Source organism: Rutilus rutilus (genome assembly GCF_951802725.1).
Source record: "Rutilus rutilus genome assembly, chromosome: 24".
Classification (NCBI taxonomy): Eukaryota; Metazoa; Chordata; class Actinopteri; order Cypriniformes; family Leuciscidae; genus Rutilus; species Rutilus rutilus.
In genome coordinates this window covers 645,001-657,847 of record NC_140228.1, presented here as the reverse complement: position 1 = coordinate 657,847, position 12,847 = coordinate 645,001, and the positions used below count along the sequence as shown (strand labels likewise).

The window sequence follows — 12,847 nt, the reverse complement described above, 5'->3', positions numbered from 1 at the left end:
TGGTGCTGAAACCCAAAGCACAGGACAATAGAGACACCAGAATAACAATATTCATGATTCTGAAGCTGAAAACACTGAATTATTGTAGATGAATATGCTTGATCTCTGTCACTGACTAGATATATTTAATAATGTAGACCACTTTTTACACAAATATTCCCCCATTGCATTATTACACATTATTTTGAACATTATATATAATAGTTTAATGTAGTACTGACACTAGAACTCTGAAAACTTCTTTATCACACAGTAATTTTTATCTATCCACGATACATTCTCACTATCCACAATACATATTGTTGCATTTTTGTATTGCAATATATTGCGACATGATATTGTTACACCCCTACTATTAATAATAACATAATAAAGTCTGTGTGTGTGTTCCTCAGGTCACTGATCTTCGTGACGGAGTCATCAGAGTTCACGCGCCGCTTCACGCTAAGGTTTCAATGGCGATTCAGTTGAGCTGCGAGATGAAGGCCAGAGACATCACGGCACGCTTCGACATCGAGAACGGGTTAGTGAACCACTTCAACACACACAGGTCACATGACCCAACCAACCGATGGTGTTAACCAATCACTGTCGATTACAGGCGCGGGTCGCGAAGCGCTAGTCGGCGACAGAGACAGTGTCTGTTCGAGGTGGGAGGAAACATCGGTGAGTCGAACATCATCAGTGCGATTATATTAGTAATAATAAATAGTAATTATTAGGGGTGTAACAATATATCATGTCACAATATTTCACAACACAAAAATGCAACAATACGTATCATGGATAGTTCACACAAAATAAGAATTACTGTGTGAGGAAAAAATCTAGTTTTCAGAGTTTCAGTGTCAGTATCACATTAAACTACTATATATAATGTTGAATATAATGTATAATAATGTAATGTGGGAATATTTGTGGCTCCTGATAATGATATATCAAATATCTTCTGATGTTCCCAGTAAAAGTGTCCTACATTATTAAATATATCTAGTCAGTGACAGAGATCAAGCATATTCATCTACAATAATTCAGTGTTTTCAGCTTCAGAATCATGAATATTGTTATTCTGGTGTCTCTATTGTCCTGTGCTTTGGGTTTCAGCACCAAGTCCAAGACTATTCATTTACACACACAATGTCATATCAAATTTAGCATTTTAATCAACATACAAAATGTTGTTTACCATTTATCATATGTCTGGGAGTATCGCAATAATATGGTATCGTGAGTTCAGTATCGGATCGTGACATGAGGGTATCGTTACACCCCTAGTTATTATATGATATATAATTAGTAATACTATAATGTGAGTGAGTAACTGAAGCATTAATCTGAAGAACGGGTGGTTCTCTCTAGGCGAGCGCTGCCTGGATCCAGACGCACATTTACTAGATGTTTACCACGCTAATCCTCACTGCGAATGGGTGTTAAAGTCACGCTGACCTGAGAACAGTTTTCTGCAGAGGTGCTCCGGAGGTCAGAGGTCAAACCCTGAGGTTGACCTTTGTGGCGTGGTTCAATGCTGGTCATTGAGTTTGCCTGGTGCCAAAACTGTGTGACCGTCCCGGACAGAAGCATGTTTCATCACTTCTTACCGCTAGCCAGTGTAAAAAAGAGCATGTACATAAAATATTTATACCACTAATTTATCCTGCTGTATGATAATTATTTTGTATTGTTTCTATAAGCTGCATGTTTGTGATGAAGCCATGTGAACTGAACCCTGCGAGCGGCTCGTATTCACCCCAAAATCCTACAAAATACACATTTTATATCAAATTCTCGTTGTTGAGGAATTACTAAAATGGGGGAAAATGTTTACATTAATATTAGAGCTGGGCAACGATTAATCTCGTCCAAAATAAACGTTTGTTTACATAATATATGTGTGTGTACTGTATAATTATTTAGTGTATATATAATTACACACACACATTCCTGTACATTTATATTTATATATAATTTTTTATATATAAATAACACATTTTCCTTAAATATATACATGCATGTGTGTGTGTAATTATATATACACTAAATAATTATACAGTACACACACATATATATAACGTTTATTTCGGATGCGATTAATCGTTTCACAGCACTAATTAATATTTGATGTAGTGCCTTTAATTAATGCATTACTGTTACAATAATAAGAAGGACCATTAATCAAAAACATAACATGCCCTGATGTATTACAGTAATTTTACAGTAATGTGAATTTGTGCTTGAATGTTGAAATAATGTCATTGACATTTTGCCTTTTGATTTTGGTTTGAAATATGAGCTGCACGGGTAAATATGACCTCAAATAAACCAGATGAATATTAATGCCGATGTCATCAAACACTACCCGGACTGATGAAGGACTCGAGTGAAAACTGAAACATTAAAAGTTCAGAGGACAGATGACCTTTGACCCCTGATGATTTACTTCAGTGCCTGCCAGTAATACTTTTGATGCTCTGAATATGTTTATTTTTTCATCTTAAAGCTGTTTTTTATGTATGATGTACTGAAATGTGCACTTATTGATTGGATTTTTTTATTTGATTTTTTGTAGTAACACGTTCTTGACGTTGCCAACTGAATTTGTGCATCGAATCCTTTATTTTCCTCATTTGAGTTGTGGAAGCTCATGATGAATGCGTTTGCTTGTGTTTTATCATAGTGACCGTTTTACAGCAAAGCCATGGGAATATTTTCTGTAGCCTCATTTCATCAAAACCACATTATTAATACGCCGGCCAAACATGAAGTCACAGTGAGTATTATGAAGAAGATGTAGCCATATCATAGATTTCATATCATGATGTTAAATATGGAATGAAGTTGCTGTAATATTTGGGTGAAACTACAGGTCATTATGAAACTAATCCAATTAAAACACATGAAACCTCATCAGTGTGTCATTGTTGCGTAAGATCACTCATCTGAACAAGTTTATCCATCAGGACCTGCTGTGGACGACGAGCATCGGCGCATCTAACCACGTGATCGCTTGATATTCAGAAATATTCAAAAAAGCCTGGAAACCATGGTGTTAATGTAGTAAAAGCCTGGAAAACATGGTGTTACTGTAGTAAAAGCCTGGAAAACATGGTGTTACTGTAGTAAAAGCCTGGAAAACATGGTGTTACTGTAGTAAAAGCCTGGAAAACATGGTGTTACTGTAGTAAATGCCTGGAAAACATGGTGTTACTGTAGTAAAAGCCTGGAAAACATGGTGTTACTGTAGTAAAAGCCTGGAAAATATGGTGTTACTGTAGTAAAAGCCTGGAAACCATGGTGTTACTGTAGTAAAAGCCTGGAAAACATGGTGTTACTGTAGTAAAAGCCTGGAAAACGTGGTAAAAGCCTGGAAAATATGGTGTTACTGTAGTAAAAGCTGGAAACCATGGTGTTACTGTAGTAAAAGCCTGGAAACCATGGTGTTACTGTAGTAAATGCCTGGAAAACATGGTGTTACTGTAGTAAATGCCTGGAAAACATAGTGTTACTGTAGTAAAAGCCTGGAAACCATGGTGTTACTGTAGTAAATGCCTGGAAACCATGGTGTTACTGTAGTAAAAGCCTGGAAACCATGGTGTTACTGTAGTAAATGCCTGGAAAACATGGTGTTACTGTAGTAAAAGCCTGGAAAACATGGTGTTACTGTAGTAAAAGCCTGGAAAACATGGTGTTACTGTAGTAAATGCCTGGAAAACATGGTGTTACTGTAGTAAAAGCCTGGAAAAACATGGTGTTACTGTAGTAAAAGCCTGGAAACCATGGTGTTACTGTAGTAAATGCCTGGAAAACATGGTGTTACTGTAGTAAAAGCCTGGAAAACATGGTGTTACTGTAGTAAATGCCTGGAAAACATGGTGTTACTGTAGTAAAAGCCTGGAAACCATGGTGTTACTGTAGTAAAAGCCTGGAAAACATGGTGTTACTGTAGTAAATGCCTGGAAAACATGGTGTTACTGTAGTAAAAGCCTGGAAAACATGGTGTTACTGTAGTAAATGCCTGGAAAACATGGTGTTACTGTATTAAAAGCCTGGAAAACGTGGTAAAAGCCTGGAAAACATGGTGTTACTGTAGTAAAAGCCTGGAAAACATGGTGTTACTGTAGTAAATGCCTGGAAAACATGGTGTTACTGTAGTAAAAGCCTGGAAAACATGGTGTTACTGTAGTAAAAGCCTGGAAAACGTGGTAAAAGCCTGGAAAATATGGTGTTACTGTAGTAAAAGCCTGGAAAACGTGGTAAAAGCCTGGAAACCATGGTGTTACTGTAGTAAAAGCCTGGAAAACGTGGTAAAAGCCTGGAAAATATGGTGTTACTGTAGTAAAAGCCTGGAAAACGTGGTAAAAGTCTGGAAAATATGGTGTTACTGTAGTAAAAGCCTGGAAAACGTGGTAAAAGCCTGGAAAACGTGGTGTTACTGTAGTAAAAGCCTGGAAAACGTGGTAAAAGCCTGGAAAATATGGTGTTACTGTAGTAAAAGCCTGGAAAACGTGGTGTTACTGTAGTAAAAGCCTGGAAAACGTGGTAAAAGCCTGGAAAATATGGTGTTACTGTAGTAAAAGCCTGGAAAATATGGTGTTACTGTAGTAAGAGTCCAGAAAACATGGTGTTACTGTTAAAAAACTGTGAAAATGAGTGAAAAACTGAAACAGTAAAAGATGATGAACTACAGAAACAAAGATCATTCAGATGACAGATGACCTTTGACCCCTGATGATTTACTTCGCAGTGCCTGCCAAAAATATCATCATCTTTGTTCTCAAGAAGATACATATCATAGACTTCATATCATGATGTTAAATATGATCTGAACCATTCTGTTCAGTCTAACAGAATGAAGTTGCTGTAATATTTGGGTGAAACTACAAGTCATTACGAAACTAATCCAATTAAAACACATGAAACCTCATCGTTGTGTCATTGTTGCATAAGATCACTCATCTGAACAAGTTTGTGTCTCTAAAGCTCTTTGTTTGAATCCGTGTCAGTATCAGTGTTCTGGAATGTTCCAGATAGTGAAGGAATGTTGGTTTCCTCATCAGTAAAACAAGCCACACGCTCGACTAAGAAACAAGTTGCGTTTTATTAACAAGTTTCAAATCTGGTAAACCGTCACAATAAGGTTTCAGTTAACATGAACAATGTAAAACTCTTAAACGTTAAACATTTTTAAAATCAAATGGATGCACTGTGAACTAACATAAAAATTAACACTTTGATTTTCACAAATTTTACTATTCAAAAATAAAAGCAATGTTAACAAATGAGACCTTATTGTAAAGTGTTACTTAACAGAGTCAAAGTTTTGGGTAAAATCTCTATGATTATTCTCAGAACATGATGAATTATGGTTTTATGCAGGGCAGGAATGAGGAAACACATGTGTGTGTGTGAACGCGGCGCTGAAGTCCAGAACGTCAGTCACGTGACCCTTGAAGACGCGCAGGTTCTTCATGCAACCGCGGAACGACTCTCTGGTGCGAAGACAGTTCTGCTTCACCTCAGCTGTGACACACACACACACACACCGTCAACCTCAACAACTAAAAATCATGACATACTAAGTCATAATTATAGATAAAAAGTCCTAATTATGACATTAAAAAGTTTTATGACAAAGTCAAGATCATGATTCATGACAAAAAAATCTAAATTATGACACATTATTATAATTATAGAAAGTCATAATTATGACAAAAAGTTACAATTATAACAAAAAAATTTAATTATGACAAATAGTCAAAATCATGACATAGTAAGTCATAATTATGTCAAGAAAATTGACAAAAAATACATATTTATGACAAAAAGTCAGTGACATTACGCCGGTCCCATAGAAACGGGCCGATGCTGAAGTCAGTACCTGGATGTCCGCCCACATAGATAGGGTTTTTGGTCTCGGCCGATGTGGAGGATGAGTATGGGTTCTCCACGGTCACCGTCACGCCGTCGACGGTCAGACTCAAGCTGTGCTTCTGCTTGTTGGCCACCAGGGTCCGCCAGCGCCCGTCACACATGTTCACGCTGCTCCTGCTGCTCGCCGAGATCCGGCCCGCGCCGTTATTCACGCTGAACACCACCTGCGACGGGTCGAGCATCAGTCACGGGCACCGTAACATGGGTCACTGGAGGCTAACCGTACTGGAGGCTAACCGTACTGAAGGCTAACTGTACTGACTTGTGGTCACCGTAACACCGGTCACTGAAGGCTTACCGTACTGGAGGCTAACCGTACTGAAGGCTAACCATACTGAAAGCTAACCGTACTGACCAACGGTCACCGTAACACCGGTCACTGAAGGCTAACCGTACTGAAGGCTAACCGTACTGAAGGCTAACCGTACTAAAGGCTAACCATACTGAAAGCTAACCGTACTGATCAAAGGTCACCGTAACACCGGTCACTGAAGGCTAAACGTACTGGAGGCTAACTGTACTGAAGGCTAACCGTACTGAAGGCTAACCATACTGAAAGCTAACCGTACTGACCAACGGTCACCGTAACACCGGTCACTGAAGCTAACCATACTGGAGGCTAACCGTACTGGAGGCTAACCGTACTGTAGGCTAACCGTATTGAAGGCTAACTGTACTGAAGGCTAACCGTACTGGAGGCTAACTGTTCTGAAGGCTAACCATACTGAAGGCTAACCGTACTGAAGGCTAACCGTACTGGAGGCTAACCGTACCTGTCCGTTGAGCAGCTCCAGGCCGATGGCGTCCACTTTCGTGCTGCTGATTCCCAACAGAATCCCGTCGGGAGCCGTGGAGCGGAAGTCAAGACTCACCGTCACGTCCGAGCCCACGTTATAGCCCTCCTTCACTGCAGGAGCAGACACACTCAATCAGGGCATTACACGACAACATTAGCACACAAAACAGACTAATTTATGACAAAGTTGAAATTATGACAAAAAGTCAATTATGAGGAAAAAAGGACAAAAAAAGTCAAAATTATGAAACAAGTCAATTGACAAAGTTAAAATTATAACAATAATGCAAAATTATGACAAAGTCAGTGACATTAAAAGTCAAAATTATGACAAAAAGTCAATCATAGATCAAAAGTCATAATTATGACATAAAAGAAAATTATGGCATAAAAAGTAAAAATTATGACATAATTTTGAGTTTTCATCTTACAAATTTTGAATAATTTTGACTTTTTAATGATGTATAGTTTGTCAAGGTATAACATTAAATCTGATAGTAACTTTGAACTATATATATAAAAAAAACGCTTCAGTGCGCCCGCGCACTGGCAACGGTTAACAGGTTAATGATGCCATAATTATGATTTACCGAAGCATGATTTTTTTTTCTTATGTGATGGAAATGGGCTTCCAGGGTTATGCATGCATTGTTTATATTTTCTTTAAATTAAATAGAGAACAGCGGCCCATATATGCAATTTCACACTGAAACATCAGTGTGTGTGTGAGAGAGTTCTAGATGAGGTTCTGTTCTCTGAGTCGTGTGTGAGAGAGTTATAGATGAGGTTCTGTTCTCTGAGTCGTGTGTGAGAGAGTTATAGATGAGGTTCTGTTCTTTGAGTCGTGTGTGAGAGTTATAGATGAGGTTCTGTTCTCTGAGTCGTGTGTGAGAGAGTTATAGATGAGGTTCTGTTCTTTGAGTCGTGTGTGAGAGTTATAGATGAGGTTCTGTTCTCTGAGTCGTGTGTGAGAGAGTTATAGATGAGGTTCTGTTCTCTGAGTCGTGTGTGAGAGAGTTATAGATGAGGTTCTGTTCTCTGAGTCGTGTGTGAGAGAGTTCTAGATGAGGTTCTGTTCTTTGAGTCGTGTGTGAGAGTTATAGATGAGGTTCTGTTCTCTGAGATGTGTGTGAGAGAGTTCTAGATGAGGTTCTGTTCTTTGAGATGTGTGTGAGAGAGTTCTAGAGGAGGTTCTGTTCTCTGAGGTGTGTGTGAGAGAGTTATAGATGAGGTTCTGTTGTCTAAGATGTGTATGAAAGAGTTCTAGATGAGGTTCTGTTCTCTGAGATGTGTGAGAGAGAGTTCTAGATGACGTTCTGTTCTTTGAGATGTGTGTGAGAGAGTTCTAGAGGAGGTTCTGTTCTCTGAGGTATGTGTGAGAGAGTTCTAGATGAGGTTCTGTTCTCTGAGGTGTGTGTGAGAGAGTTCTAGATGACGTTCTGTTCTTTGAGATGTGTGTGAGAGAGTTATAGAGGAGGTTCTGTTCTCTGAGGTGTGTGTGAGAGAGTTCTAGATGAGGTTCTGTTCTCTGAGATGTGTGTGAGAGAGTTCTAGATGAGGTTCTGTTCTCTGAAATGTATGTGAGAGTTCTAGAGGATGTTCTGTTCTCTGAGGTGTGTGAGAGAGTTCTAGAGGAGGTTTTGTTCCCTGAGATGTGTGAGAAAGAGTTCTAGAGGAGGTTCTTAGGCCTGTCGCGATAGTCGATAAGTCAATTAATCGCACAATAAAAAAAATTGAGCTCGATAATTTTTCCGGCCGCGATAATCCCATTTGCATGCTTGTTTGTTTTCCTCGTCTCTCTCTCTCTCAGTCTCTACCAAAGAGACTGGATGAGCACTCTCGGTTCTTTAGCGTATAGGAGGAGTGAACTCTCTTATCAGTTGCATGGTCTTTGTGTGGGGAGGCGGCGCGCGGGGCTTGTCAGTCACATGGTCTTTGTGTGGGGAGGCGGCGCGCGGGGCTTGTCAGTCACATGGTCTTTGTATGGGAAAGCGCCGGCGGGACTGTTTGCGGCGACTGCCGGGAGAGAGAGAAGACGCTAGTTGTGAGTTGCGACAGCGAGCCGGATCATATGAAAATGCGTATCTATACCACGAATGTTATTTCTCGTGCCATTTATACGCCAAAAATAGTTTTTGCGTGCATATGAAACGCTCTTTATGGCGTGTAATACGCACGCACTCCTCACCCCTAATCCTAACCAAGTATTTTCAGTGCGTAGCATATACACGCAATAAAGCGCGTCTCCGTCTTCCCGACAGTACACAATCACTTGACAAAGTAACAGGAGTAACAGTGCAAAATTGTGCGATATGGCTTGTTGAGGCTTTTTTTAATTTGTTTACAAAGGTCCTAACTGTCAGTTTTGCCTGTTATGGAATGTATCACTATTTATGCCTAATGTCTAAAGCCTAATGTTTAATATTTTTTGAAGTGCAATTTTGTTTACATCCATTTTATTTATTAACAGACATTTATTTTGTTAACAGACACTAAGAGTCCATTGCTTTTATTGTTTTTGGTTGTTTTGTTCATTTTTTTGGATATTTAAAATGTTTTCCGTTTTCAATGTTTAATATTCTTTAGAAATAAAAGTTTATAGATCGTTGAAAAGGTGTACCTGCATTATTATGCCATTATAATTATATTAAATGAAAATGGTCTCAGAACGACAATATTATCGTTTATCGCGATAATTTCTTGGACAATTTATCGTCCAGCAAAATTTGTTATCGTGACAGGCCTAGAGGTTCTGCTTTCGGAGTCATGTGTGAGAGAGTTCTAGATGAGGTTCTGTTCTCTGAGGTGTGTGTGAGAGAGTACTAGAGGAGGTTCTGTTCTCTAAGGTATGTGTGAGAGAGTACTAGAGGAGGTTCTGTTCTCTGAGGTATGTGTGAGAGAGTACTAGAGGAGGTTCTGTTCTCTGAGGTGTGTGTGAGAGAGTACTAGAGGAGGTTCTGTTCTCTGAGGTGTGTGTGAGAGAGTTCTAGATGAGGTTCTGTTCTCTGAGGTGTGTGTGAGAGAGTACTAGAGGAGGTTCTGTTCTCTGAGGTATGTGTGAGAGAGTACTAGAGGAGGTTCTGTTCTCTGAGGTGTGTGTGAGAGAGTACTAGAGGAGGTTCTGTTCTCTGAGGTGTGTGTGAGAGAGTTCTAGATGAGGTTCTGTTCTCTGAGGTGTGTGTGAGAGAGTTCTAGATGAGGTTCCGTTCTCTGAGATGTGTGTGAGAGAGTTCTAGAGGAGGTTTTGTTCCCTGAGATGTGTGAGAAAGAGTTCTAGAGGAGGTTCTGCTTTCGGAGTCATGTGTGAGAGAGTTCTAGATGAGGTTCTGTTCTCTGAGGTGTGTGTGAGAGAGTTCTAGATGAGGTTCTGTTCTCTGAGGTGTGTGTGAGAGAGTTCTAGAGGAGGTTCTGTTCTCTGAGGTGTGTGTGAGAGAGTTCTAGATGAGGTTCTGTTTTCTGAGTCGTGTGTGAGAGAGAGTTCTAGAGGAGGTTCTGTTCTCTGAGGTATGTGTGAGAGAGTTCTAGATGAGGTTCTGTTCTCTGAGGTGTGTGTGAGAGAGTTCTAGAGGAGGTTCTGTTCTCTGAGGTATGTGTGAGAGAGTTCTAGATGAGGTTCTGTTCTCTGAGGTGTGTGTGAGAGAGTTCTAGAGGAGGTTCTGTTCTCTGAGGTGTGTGTGAGAGAGTTCTAGATGAGGTTCTGTTTTCTGAGTCGTGTGTGAGAGAGAGTTCTAGAGGAGGTTCTGTTCTCTGAGATGTGTGAGAGAGAGTTCTAGAGGAGGTTCTGCTCTCTGAGATGTGTGAGAAAGAGTTCTAGAGGAGGTTCTGCTCACTGAAAGCTGCGTATCCGTCTCCGCTGAAGAAGGTCCCATCCTGAGTGCCTCTAAAGCAGGAGCTCGTCCCATCGGCCACCAGTGGCCCGTTCAGGTCCATACGCACACCGTTCAGAGTCACGTCCTGAAGACAAGCCGCCAGACTGTGTGTGACCTGCAGAACCACACACACACACACACACACACACACACACCTCGGGTTAACATGGACATTCCTGTGCTTTTTACACTTTTAACTCATAGTAAAGACATCTTCATCTTTCTTTAGAGTGTAATGTTGCTGTTTGATCATGAAAAAGCAACATTACTGCAACGATGGAGAATATGGGGAAAATAATCAACATTCAAGCAGGAAAATCTGCTCTATTAGAGCCTGAAAACATCATCAAGACTTTATATGAAAACATTTCAAACTGGTTTTGAAGTGAAAAGCATCAGTTACGTTTCCGATCCTCTTGGCTGTGTATGTGGAAGGAATTCCTCCGAGATACAACTTCCCCTCGACGTCGAGTGTGTGTCCTTTAGTGGAGATGCGGTCGGAGTCGCTGCCGTCCACGCTGACCATCACTGACTTCTTACTGAACTCGGCCTTCACCTGCACACGCACACACACATTAGTGTTATTCAAGGACTGTCTGACTCTTAAAGGGATAGTTCACCCAAAAATGAAAATTAGCCCATGATTTACTCTCCCTAAAGTCATCCTAGGTGTATATGACATTCTTCTTTCAGACGAACACAATCAGAGTTATATTAAAAAATATCCTGTCTCTTCCAAGCTTTATAATGGCATTGAATGGCCTTTTCTGTTCTGAGGTCCATCATAAGTGCATCTATCCATGATAAAAGTGCATCTATCCATCATAAGTGCATCTATCCATCATAAAAGTGCATCTATCCATCATAAAAGTGCATCTATTCATGATAAAAGTGCATCTGTCCATCATAAAAGTGCATCTGTCCATCATAAAAGTGCATCTATCCATCATAAAAGTGCATCTATCCATCATAAAAGTGCATCTATTCATGATAAAAGTGCATCTATCCATCATAAGTGCATCTATCCATCATAAAAGTGCATCTGTCCATCATAAAAGTGCATCTGTCCATCATAAAAGTGCATCTATCCATCATAAAAGTGCATCTATCCATCATAAAAGTGCATCTATCCATCATAAAAGTGCATCTGTCCATCAAATAAGTGCATCTATCCATCATAAAAGTGAATCCATCCATCATAAAAGTGCATCTGTCCATCATAAAAGTGCATCTATCATCATAAAAGTGCATCTATTCATTATAAAAGTGCATCTATCCATCATAAAAGTGCATCTGTCCATCATAAAAGTGCATCTATATATATGATGGATAGATATTTTTTAATATAACTCTGATTGTGTTCGTCTGAAAGAAGAGTGTCATACACACCTAGGATGAGTTGAGGGAGAGTAAATCATGGGCTAATGTTAATTTTTGGGTGAACTCTCCCTTTAATGGACGGCTAGTCAGGGTGGAGGTGGTTTAACTTACGGTGTGCCAGAGGCCATCGCTGATGCCAGCAGGGATCGTGGCGCTGGCGGGTCCTCGGCCCAGGTCACATGACAGAAGCAGACGGCCCGCCTGAAGCTGCAGAACTGCGTAATCCTGCTGGTTAGCGTTAGCCATGTAGAACAGAAGGCCGCTGTGAGCGAACGTCCGCACAGAGAGCTTCACCACGAAACTGAGACAACACACACACACACACACACACACACACACACACACACACACACACACACACACACAGTGAAGCGTTACATCATTAACTGTTACAATCTGTGAAAAGACTGTTTAAAGTGGATATACAGTGGTGGGGGATATTTTACCCGTTAGTTATAATATTATAATAATATTATATAATATAATAATAACCTTTTCATATATATATATATATATATATATATACAATATATAACAGTTTTTTCTTTTTTTCTTATTTTGTTGCTCAGAATCATGTGACTGTAAAGGTTATTTTATTGTTGTACTGAATTTGTCATAAAAACTTTCTGATTTCAAGTGTCCAATCATTGTTTATTTGAATGTTTATTGAGATGCTCAATAAAAATACAATATCATATAAATATAAAAAACTCTTTCCCCTCCAGACATCACTTTTGGAAAGGTAAATCAATCATGTACTGGGTATAAAATTATTAATTTTATATTATTTAAATAAATGTTATATTATTGTATAATAATTTTAAATATTTAACTGTATATATTTGACCCCAGTTAGTTAGAATATTATAATAAT

The 12,847-nt window shown here is 39.4% G+C and overlaps 2 protein-coding genes across 5 annotated transcripts in view; one reads left to right on the top strand and one right to left on the bottom strand.

Annotated features, from left to right (window-relative positions):
- Positions 1-2,903, top strand: part of arhgap28 (Rho GTPase activating protein 28) — a 32,933-nt gene extending 30,030 nt beyond the window's left edge. For all 4 annotated transcript variants that reach the window (XM_084398298.1, XM_084398297.1, XM_084398299.1 and 1 more), the window contains exons 13-15: positions 396-523; positions 602-666; positions 1,360-2,903. In XM_084398298.1, the coding sequence (XP_084254424.1) occupies positions 396-523; positions 602-666; positions 1,360-1,445 (279 nt within the window). In that variant the 3' untranslated portion in view covers positions 1,446-2,903. The remainder of the gene's footprint in view (positions 1-395; positions 524-601; positions 667-1,359) is intronic.
- Positions 2,904-5,075: 2,172 nt separating this feature from the next.
- Positions 5,076-12,847, bottom strand: part of lama1 (laminin, alpha 1) — a 62,005-nt gene continuing 54,233 nt past the window's right edge. The window contains exons 57-62 of the mRNA XM_084398307.1: positions 12,085-12,274; positions 10,997-11,149; positions 10,555-10,708; positions 6,702-6,835; positions 5,876-6,092; positions 5,076-5,517 (exon numbers count right to left, since the gene is read on the bottom strand). Coding sequence (XP_084254433.1) covers positions 5,366-5,517; positions 5,876-6,092; positions 6,702-6,835; positions 10,555-10,708; positions 10,997-11,149; positions 12,085-12,274 — 1,000 coding nt within the window. The 3' untranslated portion in view covers positions 5,076-5,365. The remainder of the gene's footprint in view (positions 5,518-5,875; positions 6,093-6,701; positions 6,836-10,554; positions 10,709-10,996; positions 11,150-12,084; positions 12,275-12,847) is intronic.